Source organism: Schistocerca gregaria, chromosome 11 (genome assembly GCF_023897955.1).
Source record: "Schistocerca gregaria isolate iqSchGreg1 chromosome 11, iqSchGreg1.2, whole genome shotgun sequence".
NCBI classification, from domain to species: domain Eukaryota; kingdom Metazoa; phylum Arthropoda; class Insecta; order Orthoptera; family Acrididae; genus Schistocerca; species Schistocerca gregaria.
The window spans coordinates 142375458-142402929 of record NC_064930.1 but is presented as its reverse complement, the minus strand read 5'-3'; the positions used below and the strand labels follow the sequence as shown (position 1 = coordinate 142402929).

The 27472-nt window shown below is 41.9% G+C and overlaps 1 protein-coding gene across 2 annotated transcripts in view; it reads left to right on the top strand.

The window, feature by feature from the left end:
• Positions 1 to 27472, top strand: part of LOC126295256 (uncharacterized) — a 232045-nt gene that overhangs the window by 118251 nt on the left and 86322 nt on the right. For both annotated transcript variants that reach the window (XM_049987657.1, XM_049987656.1), the window contains 3 exons: positions 14147 to 14239; positions 19241 to 19278; positions 25936 to 26247. In XM_049987657.1, the coding sequence (XP_049843614.1) occupies positions 14147 to 14239; positions 19241 to 19278; positions 25936 to 26247 (443 nt within the window). The remainder of the gene's footprint in view (positions 1 to 14146; positions 14240 to 19240; positions 19279 to 25935; positions 26248 to 27472) is intronic.

Here is a 27472-nt window from a genome sequence, read left to right as displayed (position 1 = left end):
TTTTGAAGGAAACTGCTGCAGAATTGCATCGGATGCTTGTTGAAGCTTTCAGTGAACATGCTCTTGGGAAAACAGTGTTTAGAACGGTTCAAGAAATTCAGAAGTGGTGATTTTGATGTGAGAAACAATGAACGCAGGAAACCACCAACAAACTTTGAAGGCAAAGAATTGCAGGCCTCATTGGGTGAAGACGATACTCCAACTCACCAGGAACTCATGGAACAATTGAATGTGGTGCAGAAAGCCATTTCTCTTTGGATGAAAGCTTTGGGAAAGATGCAGAATGTGGGAAAATGGGATCGACATGAACTGAATAAAAGATAGCAAAATCAAAAGACCACATTTGAAATTCTGCTCACCACATACAAAAGGAAGTTGTTTCTCCATCAAATAGTGCCAGGTGACAAGAAATGGATATACTTTGAGAATCCTGAGCATCGTAAGTCGTGGGTGAATCCAAGCAAATCGTAGACATCCATTGCAAGACCAAATCGCTTTAGAAAGAAGACAACGCTCCGTGTGTGGTGGGATCAGAAGGTTGTCATCTAGTGTGAGCTGGTGAAACTGTTAACACTGATCACTACCGACAGCAAATTATTGATTAAATCAAGCATTACGTGAAAAACAACTGGAAAATGGAAAAAGGCAACACAGTTGTATTGATCCCTGATAAGGCACCATCACACACAGTGAAATGGATCATGGAAACGATTGAGGTGTTCAGTTAGGAAATATTAGGGCTTGCGGGTTATTCTCCAGACTTAGCTCCATCCAATTATCATCTGTTTGCATCAGTGGGACACGCTCTCACTGATTGACACTTCAGTTCATATGAAAATGTACGAAAATGGCTCACTGACTGGTTTGCTTCAAAAGAAGAACTGTTTTTTTGGCATGGCATTCGTAGCCTGCCAGAGAAGTGGAAGAAACGTATAAATAACAATGGAGATTATTGTGAACAATGTATCGTTTCTCTGTTTCAAAATACAGACTTGTAATTATTGCTACCAAATTCTGGTTTTACACTTCTACACCTGGTATGCTGTGTTCAAGCTCTTTTCTCTATCTGTTCAAGCTGTATTACTTCGGACAACAGTGCTTAAACACTGAAGGTGAGCGAGTCTAGAGACACTTCCAAAACTATTTGACTGCAAAGATACTAAAAAAACCACGCAAAAACTGTTGTAGTGATTAATAAAAAAGAAAAAAGAGAAGAAAGAAAAGAAAACAGGTTGAAAATGTGGGAAGAAATGGTGAATAAAAATGGGGTTTTAAAATCGTTAATGACCATGAAAAAGGGAAAGAATGAAATGCAAATCGAACTTCGTCTTACAGAAAAGCTATCGGACTTCATGATTCAGTAACGATATTGTTGGGGTGGTCCTTGTGGCATTTCTGAGCAAAAGTCAAACCAATTTCCACAACAAAAAATATTTGAAAAAGAACACAGAATAACAAAATGTGATTAAGAGGGGATTTGGCATAGATAAGAGTACATTCATTACCGTGTTAATATGTCTTCTCTTGTGTGGCGTTCAGGTCTTGTTCTCCAAGAATCTCCTGCTTCATTTCTGCATGAAAAAGTCATAGCTACTCCAAAATCTTGCAGTAAATTTCATCGACCAGGAATTACTAATGTCTACGAATGAATACCATATTGATATTGAATGCAATGTATTTTACTGCTGCTTCCATCCTCCAAATTTCATACAAGCTTCCACAATACTATATGTCTGCACATCAATAAGTTTTTATGTCTTAATCAGACCGAGACTAACGAATAAGTTTTTTCGTCTGAATCATACCGAGACTAGCGAATAAGTGAAGTTAAGCTTTCGCTCTCAAGAGACAATAGCGGGTAGAAAAAAAAATGAGTTAAAACTTTTGTACCTTAATTTTCTTGTAAATATTTTTTCTGCCGTCGAGTGCCCGTACAGCTGCGATGGCATAATTTCTATCTGAGGGAACGAGTGTAGTGCGGTGAAATTCAAAGTGCCGCTACATACTGAAATATGCTGGGCTGATAAACTTCATGGGACAGCGATAAGCACACATACCCAGATGGCAGTAGCATCACATACGCAAGGTATAAAAGGGGACTGCGTTGCCACACCTGTCATTTGCACTCAGGTGATTCATGTGAAAAGGTGTCGGACACGATTGTGAATGCAGAATGGTAGTCAGAGACGCAGGGACGTTCCATTTTGGAAATCATTAGAGAATGGAGTATTCTGACACCCACAGTATCAGAAATGTGCCAAAAATACCAAATGTCAGGCATTACCTCTCTCCGTGGACAACACAGTGACCAGCAATCTTCACTTAACTACAGAGAGCAGAGACATTCGCGTAGTGTTCTTAGTGTTAACAAATGAGCAGTGCCGCATGAAATAACTGCAACAAATGTGGGATGTTGGCGACTTTATCCATTAGAGTGGTGTGACAAAATTTAGCGCTAATAGGCTGTGGCAGCAGACGACAGGTGAGAGTGCCTTTGCTGACAGCACGACATCGCCTGCAGTGCACCTCCCGGGCTTGTGATCATATCGATTGGACTCTAGACAGCTGGAAAACTGTGGCTCGGTGAGACAAGTCCTGATTTTAGCTGCTAAGAACTGCATTGGAAGAGCAGTTGAACAGAATGGACAGTGTCTTGAAAGGAGGGTATAAGATGGACATCAACAAAAGCAAAACGAGGATAATGGAATATAGTCAAATTAAATCGAGCGATGGTGCGGGAATTAGATTAGTAAATGAGATGCTTAAACTATTAAAGAAGTTTTGCTATTTCGGGAGCAAAATAACTGATGATGGTTGAAGTAGACACGATATAAAATGCAGACTGGCAATGGAAAGGAAAGCGTTTCTGAAGAAGAGAAATTTGTTAACATTTAGTATAGATTTAAGTGTCAGGAAGTTGTTTCTGAAAGTATTTGTATGGAGTGTAGCCATGTATGGAAATGAAACATGGACGATAAATACTTTAGACAAGAAGAGAATAGAAGCTTTCGAAATGTGGTGCTACAGAAGAATGCTGAAGATTAGATGGGTAGATCACATAACTAATGAGGAGGTATTGAATAGGATTGGGGAGAAGAGGAGTTTGTGGCACAACTTGACTAGAAGAAGGGATTGGTTGGTAGGACATGTTCTGAGGCATCAAGGGATTACTAATTTAGTATTGGAGGACAGTGTAGAGGGTAAAAATAGTAGAGGGAGATCAAGAGATGAATACACTAAGCAGATTCAGAAGAATGTAGGTTGCAGTAAGTACTGGGAGATGAAGAAGCTTGCACAGGATAGAGTAGCATGGAGAGCTGCATCAAACCAGTCTCAGGACTGAAGACCACAACAACAACAACAAGAAGTGACAGTAAGGTTAGATTGCGACATAGGCCACACGAAGCTGTGGACACAAGTTGTCAACAAGGCACTGTGCAAGCTGGTGTTCGCTCCATAATGGTGTGGGATGTGTTTACATGAAATGGACAGGGTCATCTGGTCCAACTGAACCGGTCACTGACTGGATATGGTTAGGTGCTGCTACTCGGTGACCATTGGAAGCCATTTGCGGATTAGACGTTCCCCTTCATGTTACTCGACCACAGTTGTTGATGATTCATTTGAAGAACATTTTATACAGTTCGTGCTAGTGATTTGGCCACACAGATTGCCTGACACGAATCCCATCAAACATTTATGGCACATAATTGAGAGATAAGTTCGTGCACAAAATCCTGCACCGGCAGCATGGCTCAGTTTGAGTTGCTACACAACACTGGGCAAAACGTGGTCTGAAATGGTATTAGGAGCTATCCAGTAACTCTTGTCACCTCATTTTATAACATCATTACATGCAAAGAATCATATGTGGGATTGGGTTGGGTGGGAGGAGGGGGGTAGGAGGTTGCCAGACACTTGCATTCTTCAGGTAGAATCATTGAATTCCTGTTTCCTAAGACATTGTTGGATATTATTCCAATGAAGTTGATGTTGCAAAAATATTTCGCTTGTGTTTCACATGAGGGCAGTGGATGATACATTACTGGCCATTAAAATTGCTACACCACGAAGATGACTTGCTACAGATGCAAAATTTGACCGACAGGAAGAAAATGCCGTGATATGCAAATGATTAGCTTTTCAGAGCATTCACACAAGGTTGGCGCCAGTGGCGACACCTACAACGTGTTGACATGAGGAAAGTTTCCAACCGATTTTTGATACACAAACAGCAGTTGACGGGCGTTGCCTGGTGAAACGTTGTTGTGATGCCTCATGTAAGGAGGAGAAATGCGTACCATCATGTTTCCGACTTTGATAAAGGTCAGATTGTAGCCTATCGCGATTGCGCTTTATCGTATCGCGACATTGCTGCTCGCGTCGGCCGAGATCCAATGACTGTTAGCAGAATATGGAATCTGTGTGTTCAGGAGGGTAATACGGAACGGCATGCTGGATCCCAACGGCCTTGTATCACTAGCAGTCGAGATGACAGGCATCTTATCCGCACGGCTGTAACGGATCGTAGAGCCACATCTCGATCCCTGACTCAACAGATGACGTTTGCGAGACAACAACCATCTGCACGAACAGTTCGACGACGTTTGCAGCAGTACGGACTATCAGCTCGGAGACCGTGGCTGCGGTTACCCTTGACGCTGCATCACAGACAGGAGCGCCTGCAATGGAGTACTCGACGACAAACCTGGGTGCACGAATGGCAAAACGTCGTTTTTTCGGACAAATCCAGCTTCTGTTTACAACATCATGCTTGTCGTATCCGTGTTTGGTGACATCGCGGTGAATGCACGTTGGAAGCGTGTATCCATCATCACCGTACTGGTGTACCAACCAGTGGGATGGTATGGGGTGCCATTAGTTAAACGTATCGGTCTTCTCTTGTTCGCATTGACGGCACTTTGAACAGTAGTCGTTACATTTCAGATGTGTTACGACCCGTGGCTCTATCCTTCATTCGATTCCTGTGAAACCCTACATTTCAGCAGGATAATGCATGACCACACGTGGCAGGTCCTGTACAGGCCTTTCTGGATACAGAAAATGTTCGAACACCAACTGAAAACGTCTGGTCAATAGTGGCCGAGCAACTGGCTTTTCACAATACGCCAGTCACTACTCTCGATGAACTGTAGTATTGTGTTGAAGCTGCACGGGCAGCTGTACCTGTACAAGCCATCCGAGCTCTGTTTGACTCAATGCCCAGGCGTATCGAGGCCGTTATTACGGCCAGAGGTGGTTATTCTGGGTACTGATTTCCCAGGATCTATGCACCCAAATTGCATGAAAATGTAATCACATATCAGTTCTAGTATAATATAGTTCTCCAATGAATACCTGTTTATCACCTGTATTTCTTCCTGGTGTAGCAATTTGAATGGCCAGTGGTGTATTTTCTAGCAGCTCAGTTGGATTCCTGTTGTTAGGTCATTAAATTCTGAGAGGGTGACGCAAGACACAAAGTTGAGTCACTGAGTTTGGATGAGGTCATGTACAAGAATTCTCGGAATGGAATAGGGAAAAAAAGTACTTACATCACTGACACTTTTTTTATTTTTGAATTTAGTCTCCTTTTAGATTAATACACTTGGTCCAACAATGTTCCAGTGGCACAATGCCATCTCAGAAATGAGTTTCCCTCACACCTCCAAAACAGTTGTCCACACTGGGTATCAATTTTTCATTTGAAGTGAATCCTCATCCTCCGAGAAAAACGTTCAGTTTTGGGAAGAGACAGAAGTCTGACAGAGACGTATCGTGTGAATAATGGGGGTGTGGCAACAATTCGCAACTTAGTTCGTGTAATTTTCCGATGGAAATGGCACATGTGTGTGGACACTCACTGTGTTGATGGAAGATGACTTTCTTCCTTGCTAAACATGGTCTTTTTTCACATATCTTTGTTGCAAATTGTCCAGGAGGTTAGCATAGTATCCTCCAGTAACTGTTTGCCCATTGGGGAGATAATCTACAGACAGAATCCCCTTCACATCCCGGAGCACTGATGCCGTGACCTTTCGCTCCGAAGGAATTGTGTATGCTTTCATGAGCATGTTTCCACTGTGTTGACTGTTGTATATAGTGCACCCAAGTTTCATCTGTGGTCAGAAACTGTCGCCAAAAATTTTGTTCGTTTCTCCTAAAACACGCTAAACATTGTTCCGATACGTCCATTCTCGTGCATTTTTCATCCAGCATGAAGAGTTGGCCGCCCATAAAACGTGATATACACCGTCAGGTGACACCTGGCAAGCATGAGCAATTTCACGCACTTTCAACTGGAAATCCTCCGTGACCATTCTGTGCACTTTTGCAATGATTTCTGGAGTAGTGACACATCTTGGCCAACGACTACGTGGATCATCATCTGAGCCCTCTCGACCAAATTTAAATTCATTTGCCCACTTGGCAACTGTTGAATTTGAAGGAGCAGAGTCCCCCAGCATAGTCTGGATATTGACATGAATGTCCTTTTGCTTTCATATCTTTCTTTACCAAGTACTCAATCACTGCTGGAATCTCGATGTTTTCCATCTTCACAATTCACTATGTGGTAACAGTGAGAGAGCCATGTTGCCACCACAGCTCTCTTTCGAGCGAACTGACGTGGCACTTGTTTACAGGCAACAGTCCAATGAATATTACGTGGATAACTCACTGTGGTAGTGCTGACATCGCGTGGTGATTCCGTGAACTTTTAAAACCACCCTCATAATAGGGCTAGGAGAAGCTGCACGTTCCTTCTGTGATAATGCAGAAAGTGCTGCAGCCGCTGTACACGGTGCTGACAGCAGAGGTATGAGAGTGTGCGGTCGCCAGAAGACCGGACTCGGGGTGGCCACTCAGCACCACAGAGAGGAGAGACCATGGAGTTCAGCGTATGCCTGCGGTCGATTGCACTGCATCTGCGGCAACAATTTGCGCAGCAGGTGACACTACAGTAACACAACGAACGGTTACAAATTGGTTTCTTCGAGCACAGCTATGAGCCACACACCCTGTAATGTGCATTCCACTGATTTCAAACCACCGCCTTTTGCAACTTCTGTGGTGTCGAGTGAGAGCTCATTGGATGGCAGGGTGGAGGTGTGTTTGTTTTCTGATGGGAGCTGGTTCTGCCTCGGTCCCATTGATGGCCGTGTGTTGGTTAGGAGGGGGCCAGTCAACCTTCCTGTGTGCTAGTCACTGGAGCCTACTGTATTTTACGGACTACAAACATGCACTTTAGAATTTAATAATTAAAAAAGACATATTTTAGCTTTTTATTACTAGATTGAAAAACCATATTAAAAAAATCTTACTTTACAACCAAAATGCCCTTTAAAATCTCTGAAAATCAACATTTAATTTCCTCCCCCTCTCCCCCCTCCATCCCCCTTCCACCGCCCTCCATCTCCCCCTCCACCTCTCCCCCTCCACATCCCCACTCCCTCTGCCCTCCCCCACCCTCATCCTTCTCCCCTCCCTCTCCCTCCTCCCTCCCCCTCTCACTCCTCCCTCCCCCCTCTCCCTCCTCCCTCCCCCTCTCCCTCCTCCATTGCCACTCCCCACCCACCTCCCTCTCCCTTCCCACCTCCCTCTCCCTTCCCACTTCCCCCTATCCCCTCCTCATCTCCCCCTTTCCCCTCCCCATCTCCCCCTAATCCTCCCCATCTCCCCCTTTCCCCTCCCCCTATCCAGCTTCCCCCTCCCACTTACCCCTCCCCCTTTCCCCACCCCTCACCCTAGCCCAACCCCTCCCCCTTCCCCTCCCCCTTTCCCAACACCTCCCCCTTTCCTGCTACCCCTTTCCCCCTACCCATTTCCACCTTCCCCCTCTCTACCTCGCCTTTCACCCTCCGCCCTCCCCCTTTCACCATCTTCCATTTCCCCCTCCTCCTTCTTCGCCTTCCCCTTCTGCCTCCTCCCTCTTCACCTCCCCCCTCTTCACCTCCCCCCTCTTCACCTCCCCCCTTCCGCCTCCCCCTACCTTCCGATTCGCCCCACCTTCCGCCTCCTTCAGCCCCCCTCCTTCAGTCCCCCTCCTTCAGCCCCCCTCCTTTGGCCCCCCTCCTTCAGCCCCCCTCCTTCGGCCCTCCTCCTCCTTCCGCCTCTCCCTCCTTCCGCCTCCCCCCACCTTCCGCCTCCCCCCACCTTCCTCCTACCCCCACCTTCCGCCTCCAGCGTGTGGTATTTGCAACATACTGATTAGTGTGACACATTTTACTGGACTGTTTTATTTCGAGACCAAAGTGCAGCAGCTCATTTGGCGACAGATTTGCTGTCATTTTAGCTAAGAGGTAAAGAATGTGGTACAACTTTTAAAATTTTGTGTATTATCTGACTTGTTCCCAAAAATTTGAGAGTAACATTTTTGATATTTTAGCGGGGTGCATGACTGGTCCATTCTTTTTTTCTTTTTGGTTATTGGCCTGGCAGTGACGGATTGTTGTGATTCTAGTCTTCGTTGTGTTTTAATTGACACTTTTTGAATGCCCTGCAATTTCTCATGTTGTTTTGCATGCTGCGGCCACCGGCCTTTCCACAGTGGTCACAGCGGTTCCCATCAGATCACCAGAGTTAAGCGCTGTCAGGTTTTGCTAGCGATCAGATGGGTGACAGCCCGGGTCTGCCTAGTGCTGTCGGGGAGCGGGCTGCACGTGGCTCTTGTGAGGCAAACTGAGGAGCTACTCGATTGGGAAGTAGCGGCTCTGGTGGCGAAAGCTGACGACGACCGGGAGAGCAGTGTGCTGATGACGGGCCCTTGACATTTCACTCGTGTCGGCCTGGGGTGACATGGCAGTCGGTTGGTACCTTTGGTCCTTCTGAGGCCTATTCAGATGAAGTTTCTGTGTTGTGTGATTGAGCAGTTGGTCGTGGGTGAGACTGGAAGATAACGAGTGTGATTTTATCTCACAAGGAGACCTGTTCTCAGAAATTCAGTTCAGCGTGATACTTTGCAGGTTAGTAGCATACCTCAAGGGTTTCCACTCATAGGTGTGTTAAAGTGTGCTATCCAGAAAATCTGAAAAAAAAAATGGCTCAAAAGTTTTAAACATTGCTTGTACACACCTCGTGTACGGGTCATAAGTAGAAAGGCAGCAGACTGGTGAAGTAGCTGAGTCAGTAGTGTGGCAGAGAGTAATGCGGCTAAACTGCCTGCCTGCCACTATGCTTTCATTTTCGTTTTTTAATTGTTTTAAAAATTATAACTACTGTTAAATAAAGTTAATGGAAAACCTCATACTAAGATGTGAAACAAATACTAACAAAGAGATAGACAGGCTGGCCAGTACTTACCACAGCTCAGTACATTCAATAGATTCACAAAACAGAACAGAAAATTTACATTCCTAGCTTTCGGAACTTTGTTTCTTCATCAGGGAGGAGAGAGAGCAAAAAAGGGGAGAAGGGAAAGTGGATTCAGTTACTCACAACCCAGATTATGAAGCAACAGGGAAAGGTAAACAGGGAGGGTGGCAATGCTGGAAGCGTAGTTGTCAGAGGGAAGCCAAAGATATTCTACTGTAAGTACTGTGCCAGATTCAAGAATGGCTAACGAGGAGAGGGTAAAAGGAGAAGTCTGAAGAGTAAATGGGAATGAGGTCGGTTAACATAGGTTCAGTCCAGGGGGATGGCGGGATGAAAGGATGTGTTGGAGTGCAAGTTCCCATCTCCGCAGTTCCGAGGGACTGATGTCGGGTGCGAGAAGCCAAATGGCACGTACGGTGTAGCAGGTTCCTAGGTCCCTAGAATTATGCTGAACGGCACGCTTTGCTACTGGACACCTCCTAGGCAGACGGTTCGTCTGTGCCCGTTCGTGCGCTCAGCCCATTTAGTTGTCGTCGTACCGATGTAAAAGACTGTGCAGTGCAGGCGTGTCAGCTGATAAATGAGAAGTGTTGTTTCACATGTGGCCCTGCTTGGCTGTCCAGTTGTGGCAGGCTTCAAAGCCCCAACAGAACGTATCTCAGCTCTGGTAGACCAACACCTCCAACCTATCACCCGCAGACTGCCGTCCTACATCAAAGACACAAACAACTTCCTAGAACGCCTCAAATCCATTCCCACTCTCCTCTTACCCGTAACCTTTCTTGTCACCATAGATGCTACATCCCTCTACACAAACATCCCACATACCCACAGTCTCTCTGCCCTCGAACACTACGTCTCCCGACACCCACCTGAAGATCTTCCAAAAACCTCGTTCCTTATCGCACTTACCAACTTCATCCTCACCAATAATTACTTCACTTTTGAAGGCCAGACCTACAAATGAATCAGGGGAACAGCCATGGGAACCAGGATGGCTTCGTCCTATGCCAACCTCTACATGGGCCGCATGGAGGAGGCTTTCCTGAACACCCAACAGCTGCTTCCCCTCACCTGGTATAGGTTTATAGATGACATCTGGCACAGTACTTAACAGTAGAATATCTCTGGCTTCCCTCTGACAATCAAGCCTCCATACTTGCTACCCTCCTTGTTTACCTTTCCCTGTTGCTTCATAATCTGGGTTGTGAGTAACTGAATCCACTTTCCCTTCTTCCCTTTTTTCCCCTCTCTCTTCCCTGATGAAGAAACAAAGTTCCGAAAGCTAGGAATGTAAATTTTCTGTTCTGTTTTGTGAATCTATTGGCTGTACTGAGCTGAGGTAAGTACTGGCCAGCCCCTCTATCTCTTTGTTAGTATTTGTTAAATAATGTTAATGACCTAAAGTATTATCAATTAAATCATAAGTAATTTTATTTTGTTGATGAAATGGCTGGCACAGCTATTTAAAATGTGAATTACACAAATCAATATTTTCTTTTTAGAAAGGTGAATAGTTTCAAATGCATTTTTAATGGAAGTAAATTTATTACCACTGACTCAAAATTCTGGGTGGAATTTCAATTATATATACAATATCATGTTCACTTGTCAATTTTGTGTTTTATATGTAAGCACTGGAATGATAATTGTCAAAAAAATGTTGAAGACAGAAAATATTCGGGCATCTTGCACAATTTTTGTAGTACAATTGTTTACAGGAACAATGTGTCTTCTTTCTTTCTTCTTTTTCTTATTCTTCTTCTTTTCTCTCTCTCTCTCTCTCTCTCTCTACCTATCTATCTATCTATCTATCTTTCTATCTCTCCCTCCCCCTTTTTTTAAAGATTTGTTGAAAAACATACTTCATTGCCATTCCTGATAACTTCTCTTTCATCAGAAAGCCTGGAAGCATACCAGGCATATCACATCATTTCCTTAAAAATTAGCGATCACGGGTGATGATGCACTATCAATTTATTTTTTATACAACTATTGATTGTATTTTTATACAGTCTTCATGAGAATTTATTTCTCTTTTATTTTCAATAATATAAGTGCAGTTTTGTATACACTTTATCAGATTTTTCACTTGTCTATAATAATAGGTTTCACATGGTTGGACAGGTGGAGTACATTTAAAAGGTATTGCTTTAATTGTACATCTTGGTGATTTCTCGTATCCTGAAAAATTTTGTCATATTATTTGGGCCTTGTTTGTCCACCCAATAATTAACAGAAACCATTCTAGGACTTCAAACACCGGTTGAGAAAGCTGGTATACAGTTATGGTGTTAGCTTCCCAGATTTGGAAGACATTATTGCAACATTTTATAATTTTACTCCTATTATTTAACTGTTTTTTGAACTCTAGACACACACGCACACTCACACACACACACACCCACACACACAGTCTGTTTCCAGACTGAGTGAGAGCAAAATAAACAGTATACGTATGTGTCACTTTATTCATGTCTTGTCTTTTGACAAAAATAGTTTTGCACTCTTTGACAGCCAGAATCATTTTGTACTCCAACTGATACTGACATTCTGGAAAGGAAAAACAACCGAAATTGAAGTACTCTGTCAGAGGATTGTAAAAATAGAGAGCAAAATGAATTTTTAAATACCTGCCTGGTCATTATTGATAATAAAATCTATGTTGAAATTCGGTATCAGTCTTAATGTCTGGGTCTGAAAAGTGTCTGTAGCAGCTAAGGTTTCTTAGATCGTTGCTCTTTCTTTTCTTGGAACAAATCTTGTCACTTTGCTGATGAATCCCATGCTTATTTTTTAGTGTATGAACTCAGCTGTCAGAAGCTTTAACTTCAGAACCTGTAAACTGTTGTGCTGGTGCTAAAGCCCAACTGTTGTAAATTCTGTGTAATGACTTGCTGATAATTCCCTTGGATTTCAACAAAATGATCCTACGCCCAGGAACTGATTGATGTGTACTTATCAGATTGATTGCCTCCTTTTTCTATTCCTTTTTCCCATTGGGATAAACATTCCTTCTTTCTTAATTGGCTGAATCTTATTTTATTTTATTTTTTTTATTTTTAGGTTTGAGTTTCCACATGTGGTGAGCCTTTGCGATATTAACAACATTAATTTTGTGATTGAAAGGAAGGCAGTCTATTTCTCTTGCCTTCTTTCTTTTTGGTTCACATTCTTCTCATGGGCTGTGGTCTATTCATCCGATGAGCTGTGGTGTTCGTGCTTTTCAAAAGGTTCACCACCACAGTTTCCATTTTAATGAGCGAGTTCATTATCAGTGACAAGTATTTCTTCAGTCTGGATGTCCATAGTATGTCTGTAAATTTCTTCATGTATCAACATTAGTTCATGAGAAATAGCTGTTGAAGATTCTGATGCAGTGAAATTATTTGCAGCAAGCAAGCTTTCATAATAAACAAGTTCATCTTTTAACATTACCTTTGACAATTCACTGTGAAATACTGTTGGAATTGTAAATTAAAAATGGCGTCAGCTGTGGGAGCGTGAGAACCAAAATTTGCTCTCCTCCCGCCTCCACGGCAACCTACGCTTTCAGTGCAAGATGACAACTCGTAATAATTTGCTGCATTACAGGCCATGTTTTTATATTTCTTATGTGAATGTGCCGCGAAGCAGCATTTTCTACGGTTTCTTAAAAATGACGTACAAAGACCAGCAAATTTTGTTTTGAACTGTGACATTGAAAGCGATCTTGCACCATTTTCGTTCACATTTTGTTATTCATTCCCAAAATTTGACAGGACTTCATGTGTTTCTAAATGAATACGGATGATTCACACCATGAAATTTCAAGTAATGAAATAACAAAACATGTTCCATTCTATGTCTGCATTACGTTTCACTTTCCATCTGAGGCTGGGTTATGAGTGTTCCAAATATTTTGGACAATAGAAATGGCTGATGTAGCAGGACTTTGAATTTCGCCACGCTACACTCGTTCCCTCAGATATAAATTATACCGTCGCAGCTGTATGAGCGCTCGACCTCAGAAGAAAATATTTGTAAGAAAATGAAGGTACAAAAACGGTAACTCTTTTTTTTCTACCCACTGTTGTCTCTTGACAGCAGAAGCTTAACTTCACTTATTCGCTATTCTCTTTATGATTCAGACGTAAAAACTTATTGATGTTCAGACATATTGTATTCCGGAAGCTTGTATGAAATTTGGAGGATGGAAGTAGCTGTAAAATACATTGCATTCAATATAAAAATGGTTTTAATTCGTAGACATTAGTAATTCCTGGACAATGAAATTTACTGCAAGATTTTGGAGCAGCTACGACTTTTTCATGCAGAAATGAAGCAGGAGATTGTTCGAGAACAAGACCTGGACACCGAACGAGATAAGACATATTAACATGGTAATGAATGTAATCTTATCTACGCCATTTCCCCCTGTTAATCACATTTTGTTGTTCTGTTCTCTTTCAAATAATTTTTCTAGTAGAAATTGTTTTGACTTTTGCTCAGAAACGCCACAAGGACCACCCCAACAATATCTTCTCTGAATCACGAAGTCCGATAGCGTTTCTGTAATACGAAGTCCGATTTGCATTTCATTCTTTCCCTTTTTCATGGTCATCAACGATTTAAAAACCCCCTTTTTATTCACCATTTCCTTCCCCATTTTCAACCTTTTCTTTTCTTCTCTTTTCTTTTCTTTTTTATTAACCACTACACTGCTCACTGATGAATATGCAGAACTTTCCCAATTGATGTTTTAACAGTGCAGGAATAATGCTTTATATTTATTTATGTATTTCCACGAGAAGGTTATAAGTTCAATTAATACTACTTATTTTCCTTTTTCCAGGTTCTTGAAGATCCAGCAGCAGACTCAGGGTTCAGTGTGTTTATTAAAGAGGATCCAGACTTAGATTTAGGTGTGGATGCAACTGACAATAAAGTAAGTTTGATATATGTATCAGAATTTCTGTAGAATTCTAATTGTGGATGATAATGTTTACTGCGTGCATAGCATCTGATACGCTACACAGGCCTTATTGTTAGTTTTAAGTGCAAGCATGCCAGATAACTCAGACACAATCTCAGCGAGGTACAGGTTTGACAAACGTGATGTTCCAAAGCTGTGGACTGACTGATGTCATTTGTCCCCTGTAGCCATAGGCTATGGCATGCTTCAGTGATGATCGTATGGAGCCGTAGAACATTGTTTCCCAGGAGTGAAGATTTTCTTTTAAACTCCAAACTGATCCATACTTTTACATGCAACCTCAACACAATGATCAGCTGTGTGGCTGTTAAAATGAATCTCTGGTCTGTGGACAGCTGTTGTAGCAACGGCCACTTCACAGCTGTTTGAAGCTTGTTCAGGTATTGAGGGCAGAGCCAAGTCAGCTTGTATTTCCTTAACAGCTCACGAGTACAAGATGACAATCTGTCCATAAACGCTTAAGATTGCCGATTGGAATCTGTGTATTGTGCGAGAGCACTCAATTGAAGAAGAGTGCTTTAGATAGTCCACTAATAGCATCTACCCAAACCAGACTACCTCATAATAGCAAGACTCATTATTCTTTCTCAAAATGTTTTCTCATTCTTAAAGTGAGGAGGAATTGCTTGGGAAGGTGACAGTGGCTTACATAAAGACTTGTTATGAACAGCAGGAACTCTTCAGTCTGTTAAATGATTGAAAAAATGAGTGCTTCTTGTGGAAACAAATATTTGCCATAAGAATGTGTAATGCTGGATGGACTAGAGAATTATCAATAAAACTGAAATAAACACCACCCTCATTTCTAGCAGTATTGTTGTTTGTTTCAGTTATCTAACAGTGATTGTCTTCAAGAACATCTACATCTACATTTATACTCTGCAAGCCACCTAACAGTGTGTGATGGAGGGCACTTTACGTGCCACTGCTATTACCTCCCTTTCCTGTTCCAGTTGCTTATGGTTCACGAGAAGAATGACTGCCAGAAAGCGTCCGTGGTGACTCGAATCTCTCTAATTTTACACTCGTGATCTCCTCGGCAGGTATAAGTAGGGGGAAGCAATATATTCAATACCTCATCCAGAAACGCACCCTCTCGAAACCTGGACAGCGAGCTACACCGCGATGAAGAGCGCCTCTCTTGCAGAGTCTGCCACTTGAGTTTGCTAAACATCTCCGTAACGCTATCACAGTTACCAAATAACCCTTTGACGAAACGCGCCGCTCTTCTTAGGATCTTCTCTATCTCCTCCGTCAACCCGATCTGGTACGGAACCCACACTGATGAGCAATACTCGAGTGTAGGTCGAACGAGTGTTCTGTAAGCCACCTCCTTTGTTCATGGACTACATTTTCTAAGGACTCTCACAATGAATCTCAACCTGACACCCGCCTTACCAACAATTAATTTTATATGATCATTCCACTTCAAATTGTTCCCTACCCATACTCCCCGATATTTTACGGAAGTAACTGCTACCAGTGTTTGTTCCGCTATCATATAATCATACAATAAAGGATCCTTCTTTCTATGTATTTGCAATACATTACATTTGTCTGTGTTAAGGGTCAGTTGCAACTCCCTGCACCAAGTGCCTATCCACTGCAGATGTCCTGCATTTTGCTGCAATTTTCTAATGCTGCAACTTCTCTGAATACTACAGCATCATCCACGAAAAGCCGCATGGAACTTCTGACACTATTACTAGGTCATTTATATATATTGTGGAAAGGAATGGTCCCATAACACTCCCTTGTGGCACGCCAGAGGTTACTTTGTCTGTAGACGTCTCTCCATTGATAACAACATGCTGTGTTCCGTTTGCTAAAAACTTTCAATCCAGCCTCACAGCTGGTCTGATATTCCGTAGGCGCTCACTTTGTTTATCAGGTGACAGTGCGGAACTGTATTGAACACCTTCCGGAAGTCGAGGAAAATGGCATCTACCTGGGAGCCTGTATCTAATATTTTCTGGGTCTCATGAACAAATAAAGCGAGTTGGGTCTCACACGATCGCTGTTTCTGGAATCCATGTTGAGTCATACAGAGTAGATTCTGGGTTTCCAGAAATGACATGATATGTGAGCAAGAAACATGTCCTAAAATTCTACAACAGATCGAAGTCAGAGATGTAGGCCTATAGTTTTGCGCATCTGCTAAACGACCCTTCTTGTAGACTGGGACTACCTGTGCTCTTTTCCAATCATTTGGAACCTTCTGTTCCTCTAGAGACTTGGGGTACACGGCTGCTAGAAGGCGAGCAAGTTCTTTCGCGTACTCTGTGTAGAATCGAATTGGTATCCTGTCAGGTCCAGTGGACTTTCCTCTGTTGAGTGATTTCAGTTGCTTTTCTATATCTTGGACACTTATTTCGATTTCAGCCATTTTTTCGTTTGTGCGAGGATTTAGAGAAGGAACTGCAGTTTGGTCTTCCTCTGTGAAACAGCTTTGGGAAAAGGTATTTAGTATTTCAGCTTTACGCGTGTCAACCTCTGTTTCAATGTCATCGTCATCCCGGAGTGTCAATATGCTGTTTCGATCCACTTACTGATTTAACGTAAGACCACAACTTCCTAGGATTTTCTGTCAAGTCGGTAGACAGAATTTTACTTTCGAATTCACTGTATGCTTCACGCATAGCCGTCCTTCCGCTAACTTTGACATCGTTCTGAGAGGTTTTGCCTGTGTTTAAACTTGCAGTGAACCTCTCTTTGTTTTCGCAGTAGTTTCCTAACTACTGCGTGTTGAACCATGGTGAGTTTTTCTCATCCCTCACAGTTTTACTCGGCACGTACCTGTCTGAAACGCATTTTACGATTGCCTTGAACTTTTTCCATAAACACCCAACATTGTCAAGGCAGGAACAGAAATTTTCGTTTTGCTCTGCTAGGTAGTCTGAAATCTGTTCCACCAGATGCGTACCATTATCTTTTGTGCTTGAATGCAGGGAAGTTTCTGCTTTGGGCAGATTTTTTCAATTTTGGATTAGAACGTGCAGTACTCATACATCCACCCATCCGGCTAGCCACACGGTCTAACGCACTGCTTCCTGAGCGGGAAGGTGTGCCGGTCCCCGGCACGAATCCTCCCAGCACATTAGTGTCGAGGTCTGGTGTGCCAGCCAGCCTGTGGATGGTTTTTAAGGTGGTTTTCCATCTACACTATGTCGGCATAGCTGCGCAATCATTGTCTCCACGTATGTGTACACCGTAATTACTCTACCACGCAAACATTTGGGGTTACAGTCATCTGGTATGAGAAGTTCCCGGAGGGGTAGGGGGGGGGGGGGGGGAATCCACTGGGGTCCGAAACGCACAATAACCCTGGGTTCAGTGTGGGGCAATGGCAAGGAAAGTGTTTCTGAAGAAGAGAAATTTGTTAACATTGAGTATAGATTTAAGTGTCAGGAAGCTGTTTCTGAAAGCATTTCTATGGAATGTAGCCATGTATGGAAGTGAAACGTGGACGATAAATAGTTCAGACAAGAGAAGAATTGAAGCTTTCGAAATGTGGTGCTACAGAAGAATGCTGAAGATTAGATGGGTAGATCAGATAACTAATGAGGAAGTATTGAATAGGATTGGGGAGAAGAGAAGTTTGTGGCACAACTTGACTAGAAGAAGGCATCGGTTGGTAGGACATGTTCTGAGGCACCAAGGGATCACAAATTTAGCATTGGAGGGCAGCGTGGAGGGTAAAAATCGTAGAGGGAGACCAAGAGATGAATACACTAAGCAGATTCAGAACAATGTAGGTTGCAGTAGTTACTTGGAGATGAAGAAGCTTGCACAGGATAGAGTAGCATGGAGAGCTGCATCAAACCAGTCTCAGGACAGAAGACAACAACAACAACAACAACAACGACACAGAATATTGTACTTCAATGTATGCCATACCTTAGATTGTGAAATGCCTAATCGTTAAGAGATACGTCATACCTGAGCATCCATAATATTCTCCTCATCATCTTCACGTAGGGAGCATTCGTACTGATTGTGAGTGCTAGGTACAGAACCTGTCACCCGTAACATTTGAAACACTCCAATAATAGTTTCTGCATTTGGAATCTTCCAAGTTGGATCATGTACGCAATATTCGTTAACTGCAGCTGTAGCATTACCATCACATTTGCCATAAACAAAGACCATACCAGTGTATTCCTCTGTAGTAAATTTGAAAGGCATCCCTGTTTCATGAATAATCTACAAACTAAAACAGTTACTATGTGGTTTCACTTAAATACACTGTTGTTGTTATGTTCTTTCACTGAACGATACAAAAAAACTAACTCATTTCAAGGTTAGGAAACAACTGAAACAACTCACTAACAGTTGCGAACTGTGGCATAAACGTTTCTACACTCTTAATGGAAAGTAAACAAATTAGTTTTACAGTAATCTTTGCTTCTCTGGATGTTATGGAAAACTACTGCAGAGACATGTCTGGGACATGTTTTATTAGACTCACCGGACCACTAACAACAAAATAAATGGAAATTGTGCTTTACTTTAATCTCGACAGTTTTTCGGTGGCTTCACATTAGCGAATTTGATAAATTTCAGGCAAAATCTTTTATTAGCTGTAACTCCATAACTAAATATTCGCAGACCTATGTTTGTACGAAGTTTTGTCTCTAGTTTTACTCGTAGAATAACATATTAAAATATTTGCATCTCTTCGCTGGTGGTGACACCTGCCACCTGTGAGTGGTTACTGCACACTGACATCGAACATCGGCAGTGGTCACATTAATGTGGCAGGACTGTTTATCTTATGAGCAGTTTGTGTAATATCTACAATTTACAGTGTAGATGCTTTGCTACTTTTGATACATATTGTCTTCAAACAGTCTGAAGTCCTAATAAATTGTCTACAACTGTTAGCATAGATTCATTTATTTACCATAAAATTTCAGTGTGTTTATGATCTGAAACCACCTCCAATTGTTCTAGGAGGCAGCCACAAGAGGATACACTTCAGATATTACATGGTAAGAGTTTCATTATCTTATTGACACATTTGTTTTGCATAGCAAGGTTGATGCCTTCCTATTTATTTTTATTTTGTTGCCACACAATTGCCTCGATTGTCCTTTAGAAATTATCACTGATTGTGGTTGCACAGCCAGCTGGAGTGGCCGTGTGGTTCTAGGTGCTACAGTCTGGAGCCGAGCGACCGCTACGGTCGCAGGTTCGAATCCTCCCTCAGGCAAGGATGTGTGTGATGTCCTTAGGTTAGTTAGGTTTAATTAATTCTAAGTTCTAGGTGACTGATGACCTCAGCAGTTAAGTCGCATAGTGTTCAGAGACATTTGAACTTTTTGTGGTTGCACAGGAGGTAAATGTTGGTGTGATTCCTGTGAAAAGAACATGGTCAGTTTATTCCTTGTCCATAATTAATCCAAACTGGTGCTTTTCTAGTGATGCTGTTGTTGACCACTCATTGAAATCAGACTTCCCTCCTGTAGAAATTCACTTCACATATAAATTTAATTTGTGAATAAAAGATAAATATTCAGTAATGTTAAATATTCTAATATCACCAATAACTTATTGCTTGGCAAAAGTATCCTTGCTGTCTCTTTGTTTTGTGACAAATTGCTTTCTTCTCCAGAGCTCTAGGAACTGAAGTTCCTGCTTTTATCTTCCCTGTTATGTCTGTATAAATAATATACTTTACGACAAATATGGAAAGAAGGAAACTGTAATTTCCCTTGGCATTTGCCTGGAGCTATTTAGGGAAATCGCAGAAAACCTAAATCTGGATGGCTGGACGCAGTTTTGAATGGGCATCCACCCGAATGCGAGTCCAGTGAGCTAAACACTGCGCCATCTCGCTCACTGTGACAGACGGGCCTGATCCACTTGTCTCCTCTTATTTTCATCAGTACCAGTGATTGACTGTCTTATTCCTGTCTTGTCCGTACCTCATAAACTGTCACAGTGAGCAACAATTCAGCACTTTCCATTAAAGTAGTTCCTGTTTTAGACAGCTTGAGGATAATTTCGTTCCTGAATGTACCTGTTTAATATTTAACTGTGCATCTAGTGTAATATTTGTCAGAATTGAAATCACTATTGCTGCCATCACATTATCCTCATAAAATCAATGTCATCGGTTTGCAATTTCATGATTACCAATTAATAAAAAAATTCCCGCACAGAAGATGACACTTTTGGTTTGCACATGCCCCCCTTTCGCTGGTCATGCACAGTGATCAGCCCCAGTGGTCAAGCTGCTTGTCATCTGCTACAGCCGTATGCTGACTCCACTTGCCTCAGGATGGACTCTTCAAAACACAAGTTTTTCTAGGTTTCAGTTCTCTGCACTAATAAATCATGATACCTGAGGCAACACACAGAACTCTTGCCATATTCGTGTACATCATTACATCTACATTGTTACTCTGCAGTTCACACCTAAGTGTTTGAAAGACAATTCATAGAACTCCTTTCAAACTATTCCTCAATCAGCCCACTGTCAAACAGAACATAGGACAGAGAGACTCCTAAATCTTTCCATACCTCTCTGATCATAATATTAATATCTGAACTCCAAAACTGAGGTACCTACTTCTACGACGTGGGTTTTTTTTTTTATGTAAGGCCTGTTTTGTTGTAGACACTAGTGGTTCACACACATATCGCAACAAGTGCGTGCGTCGTGCACCGGCATGCCTCGGGAACAACTGTGCTCAGTTTCAGCTCTGTAGCTAACCTGTACGGTTCTGTTCTGTGCTTTCAAAATGTTTAAGACTATCAACTTGCCCATCACATGTGAGGTTCACTCAGTGATATGGTTTTTGTCAGCAAGGAACCTGCCTACTGCAGAAATTCAGCCACGGTTTGCGAAGAGTACGGTGGTACTGTTACGAGTGAAAGCAGAGTAATTTGTTAAATGTTTATTGTAGAAAATGAACTTTGAAACGAGATCATAGTAGAGCTTTTAATAAGTAGAAGTAGCAGCAGTAGTATGGTATTCTGCCTTACAGCAGGTCTTATGGGTTAAGCCTCTTCCACTTTTGTCTGTCCACAGCCAGTCTGTTCATTTCTGAGTACTTGTCTCCTTTTATATTGTCCACCATTTGATATCTTCTTTTCCCTCTTCCTTTTTTTCCCTCCACCATTACTTCTACCCCTTCCTTCAATGAACAGTCACTTCTCAAACAATGTCCAATCCTCTTCTGTTTTCTCTTTCTGGTAACTTTTTGCATGTTTCTTTCTTCTGCAACTCTTCTTAATACTTCTTCATTCGTCACTCAGCCTTCCCATTTCACTTTTTCCATTCTTCTCCACATCCACATCCACTCTTCTTTCACCTTCCTTCCTCAATGTCCAGGTCTCTGCACCATATAGTGCAATGCTCCAGATGTAACATTTGGCAAGTCTTTTCCTCGAATCTTTTTTAGTGGTCCACAAAGTAATTTCTGTTTCCTCTTGAATCCTTATTTTGCCATTGCAATTCTTTTCCTAATTTCTGTTGAGCAGTGCATGTCATCCGTTATTACACTTCCCAAATAACTGAAGTTACTCACTTGCTCTATTTTCTCTCCCCCTATTTTCATACGGCATTTCCACCCCTTTCCTCCAGTTACCATGCTTTTCGCTTTCTTCTTGATAATCTTCATTCCATATTCTTCTAATTTTGTGTTTAGACCATGTAACATTTGTTCCATCTCTCTTGCACTCTCTGCCATCACATCCATGTCGTCTGCAAATCTTACACACTCCACTCTCTGACCCCCTATACAAACTCCTCTGCTTCCATCAAAACTTTCACTAATAATTTCCTCCAGATATATATTGAACAGTGTTGGTGATAAACAACAATCTGTCTTACACTTCTTCCTAGTTCTGTTTCTCACTCATCAGACCTCCTATTCTTACTCTTGCTTTCTGGTTCAAATATAAATTTCTAATTAGCTGTCTATCCCTCCAGTCAACTCTATGTTTCCTTAGGATTTCCATGTCATCAGTTTGTCCCGTCCAACACAGTCAAAAGCCTTTTCAAGATCAATGAATACAACATAGACCTTCCTTTTCTTCTCCATGTACCTCTCCCCTATCATTCTCAGTAGCCCAATGGTATCTCTAGTTCCCACTCCTCGCCTGTTTGCAATATCAGGCTGTCTGTTCTATGTTCCTCACACTTTTTGCTATTCTTTTTCTTTTCTATAGGTTAAAATACTTTCTGTAAAGTCCTTTGGCCATTTTCCTGTCATATATATTTGATTACACAATTGAATCAACTCCCTTTTCCCTTCTTTCTCCAATGACTTTAACAGTTCCTCAGGAATCTCCTCAATTCCCATTGCCTTTCCATTTTCATCTCCTTCATAGGTTTTTCAATCTCACTAGTTAGTATTGCATTTCCTTTGTCATCGACTGCAACTTCTTCTATCCCAAGGTCTTCTTCACTTGGTCGGCTGTCTGCAGCTTATAGCCATTCTATATATTCTTCCCATCTTCTCATTATTTCTTGAGGTTCAATCACCATTTTACCATTTACTGTCTGTACTTCCTTTAGTCCATTGTTGTTTCTCTTTTCCCTGAATGTCAAATCCATTGCTTCTTTGTACATCAAATCATATTTTCCTTCTTTCTCTAATTTCTCTATATCGTCACACTTTTCTGTCAGCCATTTCTCCTTTGCTTTTTCTTTCTCCCTTCTTAATTCATTATTTAACCTCCTGTAGTTGCACTTCCCTTCTTCTCTGTTTACAGTTTTCCATTTCCTGCGATCATCCATCTTGGTTATCGTACCTGGTGTTACTCATTCCTTCTTTACTTTTTTCCTCCCCTTGATTCCAAGTGTTTCCTTAGCTGCCTTTTTGATTCCATTTTTAAAATGATCCCATCTTCCTTCTGTGCATTCTGCTTCCTGTCTTTGCATCATGATTTCGCAATATGCATTCTCTAATTTTACACAATTGCCTTTGTCTTTCAGTGTCTCATAGTTAATGTTCTCTCTCTTCCGACCTTTCCAGTTCCTTTTCAATTTAGCTAGAACCTCAGCTACTACTAATATATGATCTGAATAAATATCTGCCTCTGGATAGCTTTTGACACTCTTTAGGCAATTTCAGAATCTTTGTTGTATCTTTATGTAATCAATTTGATATCTTTTGTTGTCAAATTGAGATATCCAAGTATGCTATTATCTTTTGTGGTTATCAAATAGAATATTTCCAACTACCATGAAATTTTTATTGCAGTATTCCAACAATCATTGCCCCCTCTCATTTCTTTCTCTCAGTCCAAATTTACCCAAGGCTTTTCCTTCTGGTCCTTCAGCAACTACCTCATTCCAATCACCCATTGCAACAATACGTCCATTTCTTCTCTCTCTCTCTCTCTCTCTCTCTCTCTCTCTCTCTCTCTCTCTCTCTCTCTGCTAAGTTTTCTGTCATCTCTAACATTCTTCTACCTCTTCATCTGAATGACTACTTGTTGGCATGTAGACCTAGATGATAACTCTTTCTTTTTCACTTTCAGTCTCATCATCATTATTCTTCCACTAACATATTAAATCTTGATAACCTTTCACTTCAGTCTTTTACCTATCAAAATACCAACTCCATACATTCCATTTTTATCTTCACCTGAATAGTACAATCGGAAGTCGTCACTTTCTAATTCTGTGTAACCACCCCATCTCATCTCACACATTCCGAGTGCATGCGATTTGTTTCTTATCATTTCATGTTTGGCGTTGGGTGATATGTATAGCTCAACAGAAATTATGAAAATAATTGCAATGGCAAAAGGAGGATTCAAGAGGAAATAGAAATTACTTTGTGGACCACTAAACAAAGATCAGAGGACAAGACTTGCCAAATGTTACATTTGGAGCGTTGCACTATATGGTGCGGAGACCTGGATGTTGAGGAACGAAGGTGAAAGAAGAGTGGATGTGGATGTGGAGAAGAATGGAAAAAGTGAAATGGGAAGACCGAGTGAGGAATGAAGAAGTATTAAGAAGAGTTGCAGAAGAAAGAAACATGCTGAAAGTTACAAGAAAGAGAAAACAGAACAGGATTGGACATGTTTGAGAAGGGACTGTTCATTGAAGGAAGGAGTAGAAGGAATGGTGGAGGGAAAAAAAAGGAAGAGGGAAAAGAAGATATCAAATGGTGGACAATATAAAAGGAGACAAGTACTCAGAAATGAAAAGACTGGCTGTGGACAGACAAAAGTGGAAGAGGCTTAACCCATAAGACCTGCTGTAAGGCAGAATACCATACTACTGCTGCTACTTCTACTTATTAAAAGCTCTACTATGATCTCGTTTCAAAGTTCATTTTCTACAATAAACATTTAACAAATTACTCTTTGGATGAAGATCTTGTTTTCACCGATACATTTGTCTGTATTTTTGTCTTTGTAACAATATTACCAGCGTTATCAGTTTTTATTAGATTCAGTTTATTTAATATCTACACTGATCAGCCAGTCCAGCCGTGGTGGCTACTGTTTACAAGTTTATCACCAATGAGCAGGTGCCCAACCGTGTGGCCGGAACTTGTTTTCTGTCCTAGAGTCGTGGTATTTCTCATACCCTCAGTGTCCGCTATTCACTGAGGCTCGAAAGTTGCCGCCGTCCAGTAACGACACCGCAAGGCTCGTGGAGCGTACCGAGCTCCGCCCGACGACACCGACCTGCCCTCCTGTATCGTGCGCTCTGCCAGCTTCTAAAATCACGGCAGGAGGCGTGCGTGTCTGTTTCTAACATTTCTGTTCACAATTCAAGGGATGTACCCTTACAATAGGGAGAAATAACCACTGTTGTAATCGATGTCATAAAAATGTAACAGTGCATAGCACGGTGAATGACCATAAGTAAGTGTCACTGGACCTGATCTGTAATAAATGTCGCGTGCATTATAATTGATACACTCCACATAAAACTGTGTCTGAAATTTAAGCACCATAGAAACTACAGCATTGCACATACGAATATTTTTGAATCAATCTGTGACTTATCATTAGTTGTTCAATCATCTGAAACGAGTCTTGATGCAGTGCATTGAAAAACTGTGTTAATGGCAGCAAATTAACTTTAACTTTATGATGAGACAATGTGAATATCACATAAAGCAAACTCGTATGCAAAATGTTTTGCAGTACAAAGTCTGCAATGAAAATTCAACAAACTGCAATTACAACTCAAAATTATTTGGAATTACATTCAGCGCACATCTGAATGTATCCTTCAGAAAAACTACAGAATTATCATTATCAGTGTCAACATTATTCATGTTGCAATGTCTACAGTAAAGTTCTCTCTCCCTACCTCTCTTTCTTTCAGTCCCACATGTTAAGTGCTCTTCTTCGAGGCATAGCCTAAAACAAATATAGTTCTTGTGTCATAATGGATGTCATAGCTCATTCAAAATGAAAAAATTGAAAACTGAGAACTTACTTCAAATTTTGTAGCAATGGTGTGCAATGCTCATACAGTTAGTTCCAGTCACTGTTAACTTTTTTTGGCTTCACTTAAAAGTATCCTTTAGAGTTCTATTTTAATGTCTTTGTATAGCCAGCATAGAGTTCATAAACTCTTTAAGCATTTAACACTTTCTTTTGTCCCACTGAATCAGATGCACCACTCCAGTCTCACCTAGCCTGTTGGTCTCTGATGTTGGCAGCACTGGCCCAGCTGTCCCTGACGCGTCCCACCTCGGCAGTGGCTACTGCGAGGAGGACGCCCCCGCAGATGACGTGACGACGACATTGACAGGTGGTGCCGGTACTCTGACCTCTGCAGCTGTCGTCACAGCCGACAGTAGTGGCTGTGGTACTGAGAGCGACAGCAGGGGAACCACCGCTAGCAGTGCTGCCAATGCGACAGGCGACGAGCTGCTCCTCACTGGCGGTGGCTCTGCCAGTACTGCCAACACTAAGCCACCATTCTCCTACAGGATGCTCATAGCTATGGCAATAATACAGTCACCGCACAGGTTGGTAGCACTTTTATACAACACTAAATCTTCTACTTAAAATGCACCACACTATTCTCAATATGTTTCAGTGTTTCATCTTATCATAGAATGAACACTTTCGCAACCAGATGATATAGCTGCTGGTAAACCTTTTCGGATGTGAGGTCGTGGTCCAAGAAATTCTTCTGTTTTGTCCAGGACTGCGCTGGATGTCCTCAGAGGAGCTCTTCCGCTGAGTCTTGCCGAGTGACCGGTCGGACATCTCAGAGCGACATAAATACTGTAGGAAAAAGGGGTGTGGTCAGAGTAACACGTGATAAGCAGAGATCATCAGAGGTGAGGGTATCATCTGGAGTGCCCCAGGGACGTGTGGTAGGTCCGCTGTTGTTTTCTATCTACATAAATGATCTTTTGGATAGGGTGGATAGCAATGTGCGGCTGTTTGCTGATGATGCTGTGGTGTACGGGAAGGTGTCGTCGTTGAGTGACTGTAGAAGGATACAAGGTGACTTGGACAGGATTTGTGATTGGTGTAAAGAGTGGCAACTAACTCTAAATATAGATAAATGTAAATTAATGCAGATGAATAGGAAAAAGAATCCTGTAATGTTTGAATACTCCATTAGTAGTGTAGCGCTTGACACAGTCACGTCGATTAAATATTTGGGCTTAACACTGCAGAGCGATATGAAGTGGGACAAGCATGTAATGGCAGTTGTGGGGAAGGCAGATAGTCGTCTTCGGTTCATTGGTAGAACTTTGGAAAAATGTGGTTCATCTGTAAAGGAGACCGCTTGTAAAACACTAACACGGCCTATTCTCGAGTACTGTTCGAGCGTTTGGGATCCCTATCAGGTCGGATTGAGGGAGGACACAGAAGCAATTCAGAGGTGGGCTGCTAGATTTGTTACTGGTAGGTTTGATCATCACGCGAGTGTTACGGAAATGCTTCAGGAACTCGGGTGGGAGTCTCTGGAGGAAAGGAGGCGTTCTTTTCGTGAATCGCTACTGAGGAAATTTAGAGAACCAGCATTTGAGGCTAACTGCAGTACAATTTTACTGCTGCCAACTTACATTTCATGGAAAGACCACAAAGATAAGATAAGAGAGACTAGGGCTTGTACAGAGGCATATAGGCAGTCATTTTTCCCTCGTTCTGTTTGTGAGTGGAACAGGGAGAGAAGATGCTAGTTGTGGTACGAGGTACCCTCCGCCACGTACCGTATGGTGGATTGCGCAGTAT